At 33.1% G+C, this 16,272-nt stretch overlaps 1 protein-coding gene across 6 annotated transcripts in view; it reads right to left on the minus strand.

Moving 5' to 3' along the window:
- LOC135118078 (inactive rhomboid protein 1-like) overlaps positions 1–16,272 on the minus strand; it is a 155,358-nt gene that overhangs the window by 137,697 nt on the left and 1,389 nt on the right. For 4 of the 6 annotated variants that reach the window (XR_010277351.1, XM_064039078.1, XM_064039075.1 and 1 more), the window contains exon 2: positions 5,853–5,873. The exons of 1 other annotated variant lie outside the window; for it this stretch is intronic. Coding sequence is in view for 4 of the 5 variants with exons in the window: in XM_064039078.1 (XP_063895148.1) it covers positions 5,853–5,873 (21 nt within the window). In the remaining variant the exon portion in view is untranslated. Of the gene's footprint in view, positions 1–5,852; positions 5,874–13,409; positions 13,551–16,272 lie in introns of those variants that run through there. One more of the 6 variants, XM_064039082.1, reaches the window with a different exon arrangement.

Here is a 16,272-nt window from a genome sequence, read left to right on the forward strand (position 1 = left end):
ATTTGTTTTACAAGCTAAGTTCAACAAACCGATCAGCAACGTGGATTCTATTAACAGATCGCAATCAATTTTGTTACCTTTCAGTTATTTTCCATCAATATATGCCTTTTCGGAACATGTTTGTTTCGTAACCACTGATTATAAATAATATATGTCCATACATCGCAAATATAGCAGAACTTTTGTCAGCTTCATATAAAACCATGACTTAAATTCTATCCTATAAGGTACTAGCTTTTTACAGCACAAACAATACCTTTACGCCACCATCTATAAAGGACTAAATGTACCGTCAAACAGAGCATCGTTTCACGTACTTAGACATGGCACCATCATCAAACGCGCAAGTATCTAAATGAAGCAGCCTGTATTTCGCGCAATGCATTCGAAATTCTGTTTGAGCGATCTTCCTTAGATTACTGCTCTCCTGGTACTCGACACTTTAAAACGAAGCGATCACAAGAAGATGTTTTTCTATATAATAAACAAATTATAAGGTTTTTGTTTGTTTATTGAATATTATTATCTACTGACCTATTTCAGATTTTTTTTCACTGTTAAGAAATTTAACAAAAGTATTTTGGGTAGGGGAAGTAATTTCCTAGGGACGTGGGTGAGAAACAGCTAATATAAAACAAAACATTTAAGAGAGCCACAATAATAGGAACCATTAGGCAAGTCGAATAAGTTAGACTAGCATTTAGTAATGTTAGTTACCTATGAATGACTGTAATGTTTTAAGTAAAACATAAACAACGAAAAAATAAAAGCAGCAATTACTAGAAGTTAAAACATAATGGAAGCTTCTAAAGGCCATCAAAGCATGTAAATTGCCTGAACATTAATTACACGGCACAATGCATAAATTATATCCCAAAAAAAACTTCAACAATGACATTAGAACAATTAAACGACCATTAAATGAAGCACTGCAATTACGTATATTCATTAGCCACGAAACTTCAAAGGGCAAACAAAATTACCTATTATAAATCGCTAACAAAAAGCCCTATTATTCCGAGATGATAAATTGGCGGTGAATTCTAAAACTCCTGCTTTCCATTTCGGTTATATTGTCCTTAGCATCTGTCAAGAATCTTAGAAATTCGGTTTGTCCCCCTGTTGGTCGCTATCTGAGGAATGTGGTAGGCACTTCGGCCCAGACTAACCCTTTCCCTCTCTTAAAACTGCGTCAGGAGCAAGAGCGGTGATTGTTATCGGTTTTTTAAGCAACCCCTTGCCGTCTCGGCTAGAAGACTGGATGACAACAGACTAACGTATATAAATTTTTAACGCAATTTGGTAAACATGTACAATAATGTACATGTTCAAACGACTGAATGGATAGACAACAGATCATGAAAATAAATCTTCTATATAAAATGGAATTAATAAATGATGACTGAAATATTCTTAAAAATACCTAATGTGAACTTTTCTCATTAAAATGGCTTTACCTATTTTTATTCCTAACATAGGTAGGTACATATTCGTTAATATTCTGGTGAAAACGTTAATAGAATAAAGTGTATATACTTATTGTACAAAGCTTTTATAACTACTAGCGGTTCTATAACGAAGCTTATTTTTCAGACATACTCAGAAAATCCAATTTTACACGTTAATTACAGTAAAAGGTATGAGTATGTGTAAAAAACCTAATTGAAAAATGTTTAGTGAGAAAACAGTATTCACATAAAATCAAATTCCGATCTAAATTGCATCCAGAGCCATTAGCCACAAAGCTTTCAACTTCAATCTATAGCACTTGAATGTCGTAAAAAGAGCTGTAAAACTGAACCCAGTAAAATAAAATAGTTACCATTGCCAGCGAATCACAAAAGGAAAAACAAGAAAAATATGCTCTGTGCTTTATTCTTTATTCGATCTTGTATACAATGGAATGGATGCTGGCCACACTTCAACGTTGTTTGTTCGTTCCATATAGAAGGTTTTAATCAAAACGGTTGTGAATATATCAATGATTTTTGAAATGTGGTAAAACTGTCCTTTGCCTACGGACATTTGTTATCTGTAATCGAATATTATTTTTCTATATTAATAGTAACAGCAATTGAACCAAAATATTGTCACCGTATCAGTTTTCCAACACACAGTTTATTTCTCTACTATAAAAATAACAATACAAGATTTAAACATCAGCAATTCTATACAGCCAGTACGAAATAACCTTCAGCCGTTGGCTGTTCCAATTACAAAATATGTCAGCGACATTACAAGCCAGCTCGATTTTTGAAATGAATGACGTCGAGGCAAAATGGCTGCCGCGAATGTAAACAATGAATTGAAAAGGATTCCCGTAATATCGTGTTGTCAAGACTCACTCGAGATACACTCAGTTTCTTTGATAAATTAATGGGCGTAAAGATTGTCAGATATTACGAATATTAATCATGGTGCCCACGCAACGGGTAAAAAATGAATAAATTTGACGTCACCATGGAATTAATGAAGGATGGATGGATTAGGTGGTTATCGTGGAATTATTATATAACAATATGTATGGGTCCATAGTTTCTTTCATGTCTACAGTATACAGGCGCTTTCTTGTCTACAGTATATAATTTAGCAGCTAGCTTAACAAAACTATAAATATTATCTATTGTCCACAATATTGTCATCAAAGCAAATACCTACTAATTTCAACGACCTCAAAAAATATTGAAAATAAATCTCCGTAATCACTCAAAAAATTTCAAGCAGCTGAGGCTTTATGCAGCCTAACTTATACCTAAAACAAGCATAAAAAATCTGCCACCTTGAGCCTTCAATCTATGCTCATTTGTAACGAGACATTCGCTACAAAAATCAAGCGGTAAACTGCAACATCTCCAACGACGAACAAGCTAATAATGCACCAGCTTTTGTTTGAAAAAAGAACCGATAGTGCAAAGACGACGAGCAATCAACGCGATCAACCAATGGCAAGGGTTCCAATCAATTTGATCGAATGACCTGCAGACGATCAGGCGTCGGAACAACTTTAATTGGATCTTACTGTCGGACACAATACTAAAACTGACTGAGTGTAAATTGAAACAATCAATGCATCTGTTTTATTGAGAACCATTAACTGGCAAGTTGTTGTTTTTTAAACAAAGTTGTCTTAATAAATGTTTGAACAATGATAAGTTTAAAAGTAATTTGTATTTATAAGTTATCATTGGTCTAGACAGGTTTTATTACAGTTTCTCTTAGGTATAGAGACTCTAACCAAGAGAATTGATAATAGCAGAAAATATGACGAAAAATTTCGTTTCGACAGGATAATTTCAATTAGAAAAATATCAACTTTTTCACAACATTTATTAATAACCTTCGCTAAAGAAATGCTATGAAAAATGCAGGCAGCTTTCAAAGCGAGCTCTCTTTGCCAATAAATCTAATTTGGTGAACAAATGCGTTAATTAACTACATGGAGTATTTGAATACGCAAATGGATCTACCGTTTTAATTAGTCCAGCGAATGTTTTGTGTCAAACAGTTTTGTCTCATAAATAATGCTTAGTTCATTGTTCTCGACTTCGACAACAACTTTTTCAAAGCCAGACACGATATTTTTTTCTCGTATTCAATTTCAAATGCAGAATACAAAATAATATTTGAAATTAAGTTTGGCCAAATGTCCTAAGGGGGTTAAAATTTTTACTGCTTTTATGACTAATTTAGCAAAGTCTAGATTTGCTACATGAACAGAAACTAAAACAAACATTAATTTGCAATTCCACAAAAACAAAGGCTTTGTTCCAAAATAGAAAACATCTAGAAGTTTCGACGGTCGTACGAAAAATTCAAACGACGAACATAAAACAACAGCCAGTCATCATAACAGTTTTCTTTAAAAGGAGGCTGCAGTACTTAAGGTAAGAGTTACCTGTGCCACGGACGCGGAAACGGTTCACTATGAAGGAAAAAGCTTTTAAGTAAACAAGTTTGGGAGGCACGTCCTCTAAGGATCTAAGGTCACGGAGACCTCGACTCTGAGGAAGATAAACAGGAAAGCGCAACAAAAATGTCTTGAGGTCTATATTATTATAAAAGTTATTTTAAAAAAGCCTACTGAGAACTTTTATGGATAAAATCTTATCTCGTTGCGTATTCTGGGTGTAAAAATTTAAAGCTATAAAAATATAATGCAACCATCCAATAAAATGAGTTAGGTACTTTGTCTCTTTGTTATTCAAAACAATTGACTCGTGAAAATGATTATTTTCACATTGACAGGGTTAATTGTATGCATTTACACACACATGCAAGTTTCCATTCAAATCCCTAGCTAGCATTCAAAGGCAATACATAAAATAATGATCACGCTTAACCGTTTTGAGTCTGACAAATGAAGCGTATGTAGTGATTAGTTCAATCTAGCCGGATTACAGGCCTTTCCAGTACTAATATTTGCTGAATGATTACATAATTATGCTAGCGAGCTGAGAATTGAACGTTAATGATACCAGTAATTATGAAAAGCGGAGGTTCAGTATTTATTGAATAATGATAATTATAAAGCTTCGAGGTAATAGATAAATCATAGAATATCTCAGACGATTACACATCAATGAGTTCTCTCGATATTTTCTTGAGTACGATAAATAATTCAGCATGAAATAGACGATACTATTTATCAAAAGTATTATTACTATGATTTATTGTAATAAATAAGTATTTAGATATCATGTTTATAAATCTCTAAATGAAGAATTGATGTAATCCCGAAATAAATCGGTTATTAAAGTATTTCAGACACAAACGATCAAAAGTATGGAATCCGATCATCTAACTATGCGTAACGATATGCAGAATTGAATCTCAATGTCAGATTTGGAATTTTACAGCATCTTTTTAAAAATGTATAACGTAAAATCGCTCATTGAAGCCTCGCAAATAATCGAGACTAAAGATCCTCCCTCGATAGGTAAATAATCGACTTTTCTCTGAAAATATCGTTGCAGTTCAAATGAAAATTGTCCTGTGTCATAAGAATATGAATGAAAATTCTGTGTAGCAAAATAAATTAATAGATAGGTAATTGAAAATAGGATTAGAGATTACTTATATTCTCGTAAACGTAAAGAGCTATAAATAAATAATTGTCTTAAGTGCCCATTTACTTATACCTTTCACAATCCGAGTAACGCCATTGCTATTGCAATAAATACGACCACCCTTGGAGCTTAAACATTATTAAAATGATCGTAGACACGAATATGAGTACAATACAACGATTTACTCTATTTCATAGCTATTACTCATAGGACCCAAACTTTAAATAAATCTTAAAACAATTTCAAAAAATGATTTTTCTCTCCACCTAAGTTACTGCTTAAGGTTAAATAAACACATTTTTTATTTATTCAAGAATTCTTTTAGTGACGCTAAAAATGGTAGTGGCATTAGTCAAGTTTAAAATAAAAAATAAAGGATCAAAAAAGTTTTAGAAAAAAGGGTGTCGGATTGAATTTATTTACCTGCCAATAGCATTGGGTCGTTTTTTCTTTGAAATAGTTTGTATAAGAACCACAATAATTTATAGAATAACGGTATGAATTTATATTACCGAATAATAAACTTAATTTGATATTTATAGGGTTGCCAATCCCACGAGACTTTACCTCTTCGCAGGACTTTGTCAATCGATTGTAAACATAATTTCATTGGAATTTTCTTCATTCATTCATAGCTTAATATAGACATTTTTTCCAATAAAATTACTTACATTCTTCGAACAGTTAAGTACTGATCATACTGCGAACTTGTTGATAAATAAATAAAAATTGAGTTAATTTATGTCCTGGGACTAAAAGCTCATTATGTACAAATGTTCAACATACCATTGTAAATAGTGATAATACCTGTAATAGAAAGTGTTTTTAAATATATAATGCTTCTTAATAAAATGTTCTTCACAGTAAAATTTCCAATTCAATTGAATTCGAGAGTACTTCGTATAAATGAAATGATATCATCAAACAATCAGAATAATGTACCTACTAAAAATATTAAATTAAGATACATAATTGATTTTCTCAACGCTCGAAGTTATTAACCTTCATGAAATAACGTGTAAGACGACCTTTACGATCATTTTAAAATGTCTCAAAAATATTTCGTTATTCTTTTAAAGTTTTTAAATCTTACCAAATCTGTAATTTGAGCAGATTCTTTTGATTTTAAAATCTGAATATTACAAAGTCTAGGAGCAAGTTTTCGAAGACTCACAAGAAGTATTGACTTGTAAATTGGTTTATAAACTGTTCCAATGCCTAATGATTTCTGATATTTAAAATAATAAACAGGATTTAACTTTTCGGAATATTTAATAGTCGCCGAATCGACTGGTAAGTATATCATCGTCCGAGCCTTTTCCCAATCACGTTGGGGTCGGCTTCCAGTCTAACCGGATTCAGCTGAGTACCAGTGCTTTACAAGAAGCGACTGCCTATCTGACCTCCTCAACCCAGTAACCCGGGCAACCCGATACCCCTTGGTTAGACTGGTGTCAGACTTTCTGGCTTCTGACTACCCGTAACGACTGCCAAGGATGTTCAATGACAGCCGGGACCTACAGTTTAACGTGCCATCCGAAACACTGTCAATGGTGTCTAAGATATACTTAGAAAGTACATACAAACTTAGAAAAGTTGCATTGGTACTTGCCTGACCTGGGATCGACCCCGCGCCCTCATACTTGAGGTTGGTCCTTTACCCACTAGGCCACCACGACTGACTGGTAAGTATATATAAAAATTAAATATGTGCCCACGCACCTCCTTCGTCTACATGTGGATTAATGTTCTAAAATACATGTCAGCTGGCCCACACACTCATTAGAAAATGGGTTTATGTTTTAACAATTTATATTAAGAACAGATATTCAATATCTAGTTGTTTAATTGAACAAGTTTCCAATTAAGAAAATGTCAATGTCCGAATTAATTGAAGTCCCTATCAAGTCTTTCAAATATTGGTTGGATCAACTGAGTACGAAAATTGTATGCAATATGTAATGTAAAGCTTCGGGTCTTAAAGAGATGCAGGCTGTTCCCAAAATATTCACTCAATAACACGAAGATCAGCTAAGCGAAGTAAGATTATTTCATCCGCCATGTTTGATTCTTGTCACGTACGCGAAGTATGTAGATATCAACATCTACATAATATAATATTTTACGTATGCACCTCAAGATATGGAGGAAGATTTTTCAGCTTTTATTTTTGAGCACAAAAATGTAAAGAAAATTTTAATCATGATTATTTGAAATTCAATTGCAAATACATCAAATAAAGAAAAAAATAGTGCAGTGACTACATTTATTTCAATTCTATTTTTTAGTTTATTTTCTAGCCTCACCGATAAATCTGCTTTCAAGTACCAGCTTAGTCAGAAATTCAATTTCAACTTAGTAGATTTGACCACTTATTAAATTAGGTCTGATATATGACAAAAGATATTACGATTATCATAAAATGGTCATATTTCAACCGATGCTCTAAAATCTGGGATGTTTCAACATCGTATCCTTTACATATAAACGACATATTTGCAGGTATTCTTTATTCATAAAATTATTAATCTCAAAAGACACTAGGTATACTCAAATTATGTCTAGATGAAAAATAAGACAGCTCAACCAAAGAGTGACCATTTTCGTCTCTCATTTAGCAACAGTTATATTTAGAACACAACGCGAATTCGGAACACAGAGAACAAAAGCCGAGTACAACATAAATAAACATAGAATATTCTAAACGAGGAACAAAGATCAATTCTGTGATGGCCTGTACGATACGGTAATTTGTCAACGTCCGGGTGCAATATCATTTGCGTCATAGTTTAACTTAATGATCACAGTAATGATGGAACGCTCTTAATGTTAATGAAACTGTTTCTATTTACGGATAGCCTCGCTAACGATTTGTACTAAAATAAAAACACGACATGTCGCTTTTCTCATAAAGGGTTTTTCAACCAGGCACATTTATGTATCACCGTTTTAAAACAGATTTACATTTACGGAGTTTTCTTTTATGTTTTAATGACAGGCTTCGATAAGTCGACTACATTTTATGACCTTGTTGGGAGCAAAGACCTTACTACTACTACTAGCCACTAACTAAATCTCCTAATGACCTATCACTCCAACAAATAACCTAGAATGTAAAACTTGGCTATAATTTTCGCGGAGATACAAGCCCCGATTCCAACCAATAGCGATCGCCCATTAAGTACCTATCTGGCTTTGCGTCACTCTCAAGGAAAGTGTGAAGTAGGCGTAATGCCTCTCCTGTCTGTGTTGTTAATGCTCTCTTTGTTAAATCACCTCAGAACTCGTAAGAGAGTGACAAGCCGTAGGAGTGTCAGACTCCTACTTTGTGTATTAAGACTTAAACCGTAGATATATTATACAAAAGGGTATATTAATCTGGAAATCTGGAAGACTAAAAAGGGCAAAGGGTAAGTAGATCATATCATAACAGAAGTCCAAAGGAATGATAAATGTCAGCGATTTTATAGGCCGACCTTTCTTATTGCGATTCTCAGGTAATGAAATCGAAGAGAAACGTACCTAAGACTCTTAACAAACAAAAAAAATATATATGTCATCGTAAATTGTGTCATGTAAACTTTTAGTAATATCAGCACTTTAATTTATGATTATTTGAAATTGCAACGTTTGAAAAAGTTGTACATATAATAAAATACGTCCAAACGGTAAATTGTAAAATATGATAAAGGTATGCAAATATTCCGTCATAGACTTAGCATTCGGTCAGCAAAACAGCGATTCTTTTAATTTAACTCGCACTTTTAGTTTCTGTGCACTTTTCGAAAATATATGATTTCACACCATTTATTAACATAGAACATGGCATGCTGTGGAGACACAATGCGAAACTTTATGTAATCATTTTAGGTATTAAATAAAGTAAACATTTATTTACGAATCTAAATGAAAGCCAATTCAATGCATAAATAATTGATATTGGAATTTGTAACATCTGTACATTTTTGTATTTGCTAAAAGTATCAATGTTAAATGTAACATTCTAACCGTTAACGTTATTCTGTAGGATTACATTAATTGTTGGGCTTATAACCAATAATTTATAACAATGACCGTTGACCGATCTGGCGGTTATACTAATATGTGAATTATTACGTAACTGTGTATATGATGTCATTGCACCCCTGCTAAGGTTAACAAAAGATGAACGATTCAAAATAAATGGAATTTAATCGCTCAAGGCCCCAAGAGAAAAGTTGGTAACATTATATTTTTATAACTACGTGGGATGAAGCTTAAAATCGTTAAGTTGAAACCTCAACCAAACCAAATAAACACATATTTTACTTTTTTTGTTCAAAAATAATTTAAATCGTAGCAAAATGACACAGGTACTTAGCATGCAGGTTCTTAGCGATTTCTTTCAAAAAAAAAATACCCTAAATTAACGTTGAAAAAATGTATGAGAAATATAATTCATAAATAAATTAGGTCTGCCTACTGAAAAGAATTTTCCTTTCAAATTAGGTTCCGTATAAGACTGTAGAATCCTTGAGTGGCCTCATTTGGTGGCAGAGTAAGTAACATCATTTTCAGTGCATTTACAAGATACATGCCAGGTACATAATCTCGTCAATTCATATGTTTAATGATTCGCATCAGTCTATAGATATTTATGTTTATTCCTTGGACAAATATTTATAACCACCTTTTCGAACATATGTACCTATTATTATTGCAATATTTTACATTCATTTTCATAAACACTAGTTTACTGACGTTAGTGAAAAATCATAATGTTCAGAAGCTACAGGCTACATACATCAAATGTCAGACTTTCATTTGCATCACTAGTAAGGTAATATTTCACCCTGTAATTGTATACCTGCTTTAAAATTTTATTTTCACAGGAATATTTCAGATGAAGAATTTTTTGAATGTTTGCTTTAAAATCTGTTTTCAGTGACTACCATCACTCAGGCTCAGCTCAACGTAAAAAATAAAGGGATCTCGCAAATAACATCGATGTTTTTTTATTTTAAAATTTATAAGAAAACGAACAATAAAAAGTGAAATAAATAACGCTGGAGCACAATGGAGGCTGCCATTTTTTGTGCTCCCCAATCATTCGTACGCCAAAAATCCGAGCCATTGTTTAATTTGCAACGGACAGCCAATTATCGAATTGTTCGTTTGTTTTTCATTATAAACACTCATTGGTTTGAAGGAATTAATCATTGCTAAGTTTGGTTTGGATCCAATGGCATACGTATTTTGTTAGAATTTGAATCAAATCTAATGTATTTTATTATTTATGTGGAAAAATCTTAGCCATATTTGATGAAGTTCTTTTATTTCTTTGGGTTTTGTAGTAATACCACAGAAGTACATAAAAATAATGAATGTACAGGTACGTGAACCTTGAGGAACATAAAACTAGTTACTGCGTAGATACCGTCTGAACCTTCGCACAAAACCCATTAAATAAGCACTAAAAACATGGTCTAAAACACACTAATGTAGATAAACAACAAATATCGGCGAGCTCAGCACGATCTATCACACTGAAAAAACAGTTAGGGTTTAGCGCAAATGGATCTTTCGAAATGAAAGTAATTCATTTATCTTCCTTATTCGCTTGTTTTGCCCAGCCCCACATTTTCAGTGAGGTTATCAATAAATCACGTACCTTGTTTCCTTACTTAGGATAATTTCTTTTACCTTTGCTAGGCCTGCCGTTGTTCGTAAAATCATTTGTATATTTTTTCATGTTGCTTGTAGGGTTGCCTGCGACACGATTTCGCTCACTTGAAAGGGTCGCAGATATTGCTAAAGTTGGTCCCTCGTCTTTGAGGGATTATTTCTTTGAGAAACTCGTACAAACACGTAACTGTACACGTAACTATACATTTTTACGGTATCGTCGATACAAATAAGTAGACTATACATTCTTAGTTTTATTTTTAGTTACTACGTGAACAATGTTTATAATTTGCGATTGTTATTTATTTGTTAATAACATAATAGATTCTTAGATTCTTTCTTGATAAATAAATAAATGTCAAATTCGCCAGCAAGATCCAAACATGTCCAGTTCAAAATAAACAGTTCTTTTATGTCACAGAATAACAAATCGTATCAGTATTGACTTTGAGTCTTAAATTTGAAGCAGACACGCTTGACATGTGCCCTTCTATTCAAGCCTAAAATTGGGAGCAAGCAGAAAAAATACGAAAACGCTTGTCCCTCGTCACATCACTTGAAATATTGTCGTCAGCAAAACGTTTGTATAAACCTAGAAGCCAGATTTAAAGAAGTGACAACCCTGATAACACGTTTAGATACAATACATTGCAGACTCCTTTTCGCTTTTCAGAAAAACTATGATAAGCACTTTATAGGTTTTTTAGGAAAAGGGTATGTTAGGGTCGCAGATTCCTAGACACAAAAGGGTAGGGCACAATGTATGAGTTAAAATGGAAGGACGGCTCGATAAACTCATCTCTGTGCCAGTAGTTTAAACCAAGAACATTTAAGCAGTTCTATTATAATATTTAAGCATTTCACAGATTCGCAACATAATAAATCTCCGCAAAAACGATAACTTAAATTTTATTGTAACTACTGTAACGTACGTAATCATCATCCTCCGAACCTTTTTCCAACTATTTTGGGGTCGGCTTCCAGTCTAAAAACTTGAAATTTGTAAACGAACAAAATCTCATAAAAGTAACGAATCGATTTATAAGAAACGTCACAGTTTTCAGCGAATTGACAAAAACAAGACACAAAGAGCAAAACCTAACTTCCACAGAAAAACCCAGATCTTTCTAGAACAGATTTATAATCCAAACGGTTGTCTAGATCCAATTACCGTTTGTGAACAACGACAAAATTGCCCCAATTTAATAGGTATAGAAAATAAAGTACTTACGTAATGGTTAACTAATCGAAGTCTAGCCATTACCATTAGCCATTGTGTACATAACACTTGAACGAAATTTCCAAATAAAGCAATTTCACTGTAATTGGACGATAAACAATGTCATGTAGGAACGAAATATGGTATCGCGAAGTAGGTATGTAAAAACAAGTGAGCATGAACTAAGGACGTTTGGAAAAACAAGATGCCTGTACTCAGAGTAACAAACGAAAATCATGTTTATATGTTCCTTAGATTCGCTTGTCGTATAATTTCTGGAGCAGAAAGACAGTTACACGTACGTAACATATCATGATTCCTAGAAGGACTAGACAAAGGTATCTCTGATTACTACTACGGTAACTATCTCAGTATACAAAGAGATAGCAGAACATTGTCAACCATTAGACCGACAAATCCAATAAAACAAGTCTAAAATTATCGAGAAAGACAAAACAATTTCCAATTACCTAAACTATAAAATTGGAGACGAAACCTTGATTGATACTATGTTAAAAAAGGTTATTTTAATTTGATTGTCATCGATATTTATGAATGACCTCATTTTCGCAGTTATCGATTATCTAAACAATGTGAAAACAATCATAATAATAATTATGGTATTGCACAAAGATAAGTACTGGTTAATCCGTTACTATGTAGTGTACTATTAACAGTTTATAAATCCGATAAAGAATTTCTTCACAACCATATCAGACGTTCACAATAATTGCACACATTTTCACATTCGGAAAACTCTCTGGAACTCTAAATTTTGGTTACAGGTGCCTAAAAATCGTATTAACAAATAAATCCACAGCGGCTTATATAGAAGCACTTAAATTAGCTCTCCATAAAATAGGACACAAATATTCAGATTAAAATGTAATCACTAGAATTAATAACGAAGCTTCAAACATGATCTATATTGAGCTAAGTAGGTAGGTACACAGTTTGTACCAACGACTCCAGATTTACCGAACAACTTAATAGAATTATGGATTTTGGACTTAACCTATTTTATGAAGACGAGCTAAACAAATATGTATACTGATTTACTCAACGTGAATTTCGCCAGTAGGCATGTTGTACTGAACCCAATTTCCCTAGGGCAATAGAACGTCAACTCCTCAAAGAAATCAACTTAAGAATCCCTAAACTTACAAACTCGGTATTTGAAACATACGAGAAACTTAAACTACAGTTATAAGTAGTTTGCTAAATTCTTTATATGCCTAGGTATTTTCCACGAAGCTGGCTGTAATTTTCTGGTGTTAAACGGCAAAAAGTTTCTGCGAAATACAACGGACAAAGGCAAAACGGTAAATAAGGTGCCTACAAGAAAAATCTAAGAACAGTAACACAAAACACAGCGTGTTTTGAAAATAGATAATCATGGAAAACATTTCAGGTACTACTAGCATAATGTTTAAAAAAAATATATATAAATAACAACTTACTTTTTACTATCCATAAAACCTTCAATACGAAACTACCTTAATCCTTAAACAGCACTATTCACAACACATTTTTTAATCACTCACAGCAATTTGCCACTCACAGATGTTTAAAAAAATGTGTAGGTACCGACAGCTATTCTAATTGTTACTAAACTAACTGCGATATGACGGCACGCCCTAATCTTATCACGATTATCTTCTACGTACTGATAACATAGCGTACAAGTGTTTCTTGTAAATACCAAGCAATTAGGTAGTTAGATACTGTGAATCACTACTGTTATTTGGTTTAAACGGTTGTTACATATGAGAGCAAATATGGACAAAATAGCAGTATTTATTCATTCAGAAGCTATATGGGTTAGACACTAGCTTAAATGTTCACACGTATAGTTTAAAAAATCTGTTTTTAATATCATAATAAAAAGATTAGATACTAACTTTGACAGTTATCCAGAAAAATCCATGTTCCTTCCATTTAAGATTCAAATGAATGGGATATAGAAAAATTTTATCTTCTGCTAAGAAGACAGCAATTCTGCAGCTGATAAAATACATATAAAGTTGAAACAATTCAGTAATGTTCATACAACGTTTTGCAGCGCAGAGTGCTAAAAATATCTAAAGTTCTCTGACAGGTAGTTATTACAGTGCACAACTGATCTAACGTTTTTTTTTACCAGCATATTAAAAAAAATAATAAAAAATAACACTTTCTATGAATGATTTTTCCTACTATGATTCTTACGGGTTTTGTAAAATTCATGTTCTGACCAATTTCAATCATATTTCAATAGAATTGTAAATGTTGAACCAACTCGAAAATCTAAATATATAAAACTCAAAGGTGACTGACTGACTGACTGACTGACTGACATAGTGATCTATCAACGCACAGCTGAAACCAATGGACGGATCGGGCTGAAATTTGGCATGCAGGTAGATGTTATGACGTAGGCATCCGCTAAGAAAGGATTTTGATCAATTCTACCCCCAAGGGGATAAAATAGGGGATGAAATTTTGTATGAAACTTTGTCAATTTTAAACCGATCGGACTGAGACTTTGCATGCATAAAGCTACTATGGCGTAGGCAACCCTTAAGAAAGGATTTTGATAAATTCCATCCCTAAGGGGATAAAATAGGGGATGAAAGTTTGTATACATCTTCTTAGATTTTATGAAGCAGTCCTGATGACAAATCAGAATTTTATGATGACGTTCGCTTAAATACGATTTTGATTAATTCAACCCCCATTCAACCCCCACGGGTGATAAAATAAGGGATGATGAAGGATGTAAAATGTATTAGTTTGAACCTATCAGTACATAATGCGACTGCTAAGTGCTAATCCAAATTATACTGTCACGTGAAAGAATGCACCTACGGGATAAGTAGTATTTTGACTATTCTATATTGCCCACGCAGACGAAGTTGCGGGCAACAGCTAGTAAATAAATAAACCAGGTTTACGTTAGCTTTAAAAAAGTTTTATATGAAAAAAGTTTAAAATTTAAATTACACTGTTGAATGATTTTAAAGCCGGTCCGATTTTTTTAACACTTATGTGAAAATAATTATAACTTTTCGTTACATCTATTTTCAAAGAATTAGGGTTAGGGTGCACAATACAAAATAAGAGAATCAAGTAAGTAATAATTGTTTATGAATTAGATTGTTTTTGTTAATTGCAACTTGTTTTTCACTCAAACAACTGAACATATATTCAAATTAAACTTGGCTCAAAAGACTACTTTCAAAATAACTTATTCAGTAACGAAAAAATATCAAACAATAAAAAGAGAAATCCTTCACCGAGTCTAGAATTAAGTAATCATGACATTTAAGAATATAAAAGCGTTTTCTAAATAACTTGAGACGTTATCAAAATAAAGTGTTTCTAATTAAATAGTCTTGAAATATAATTAACTACTATGATATTTTAATTAAAATACTCGTCTCGAAGCAGACAGGTGTTAATAAGTTCATTTTCTTTCTTTGGGTATTTTAAAAGTCTTTTAGCATTGAACTGATCAAACACACTAACACCTACTACATACGTTATTTAATTTCACTCTTTAAGCATTGTTTGTTATCAGTAACAAAAATACTTACTGTACGTAACTAGACTGCACGTATACGATTTTTTATAGATTCTGTTCTAATGTCGATAGTCTAGCTTTTTCTAGGCTGCCTATAAAACGATCACGAAACATTGCGCACTACCAGCCTATCACACTTAAAATTCCGAAACACCAGTATAAAGATAATTTCATACACAATAGTACCCGTAATCACTATCAAAGCTACTAGGATTTACGATGCAATAATGTAAAACAGAATTCTATGTAGGACATTAACTAATTTTGGTACAATTCCAAGAGCTTAATGCGGACTAGAATCATTTTGCGTTTCTGAATACACCAATTTGGGAAACTGTGGTTAGTTGTCCTATCGGTCCAACAATTAATAGGCAGGTACAAAATATATACCTACCACGAGTGTGAGATGACGTCACCAAAGTTAGGTACAAATTGAAAAAAACGAACTCTCCTTAATGAAAGATTGGTCCCGACATCAAAGGTTCGAGAGATATAAAGGGACGGTCTGTACCTACCCTGCACAATAGTACAACAATACGATTCACTATACGCGTACCCTATGTCGAAATGTTCGCCGAATATCCAGTAAAACGTCGAACATTGGCTAGAAGCTAATCAGTGCATATATGTGAGTTGCTCACAAACGTCGATCGTTAGCCAGCCGCCATCAATCACACGTTATCGGCATCATCCACAAAATATTAACCAATTATAACGGCGCGGCTTTCGCTATCATCAGCGAATTATTAAAAATCCTTTAT

The sequence above is a fragment of the Helicoverpa armigera genome, chromosome 2 (assembly GCF_030705265.1).
Source record: "Helicoverpa armigera isolate CAAS_96S chromosome 2, ASM3070526v1, whole genome shotgun sequence".
In the NCBI taxonomy this organism is placed as follows: Eukaryota; Metazoa; Arthropoda; class Insecta; order Lepidoptera; family Noctuidae; genus Helicoverpa; species Helicoverpa armigera.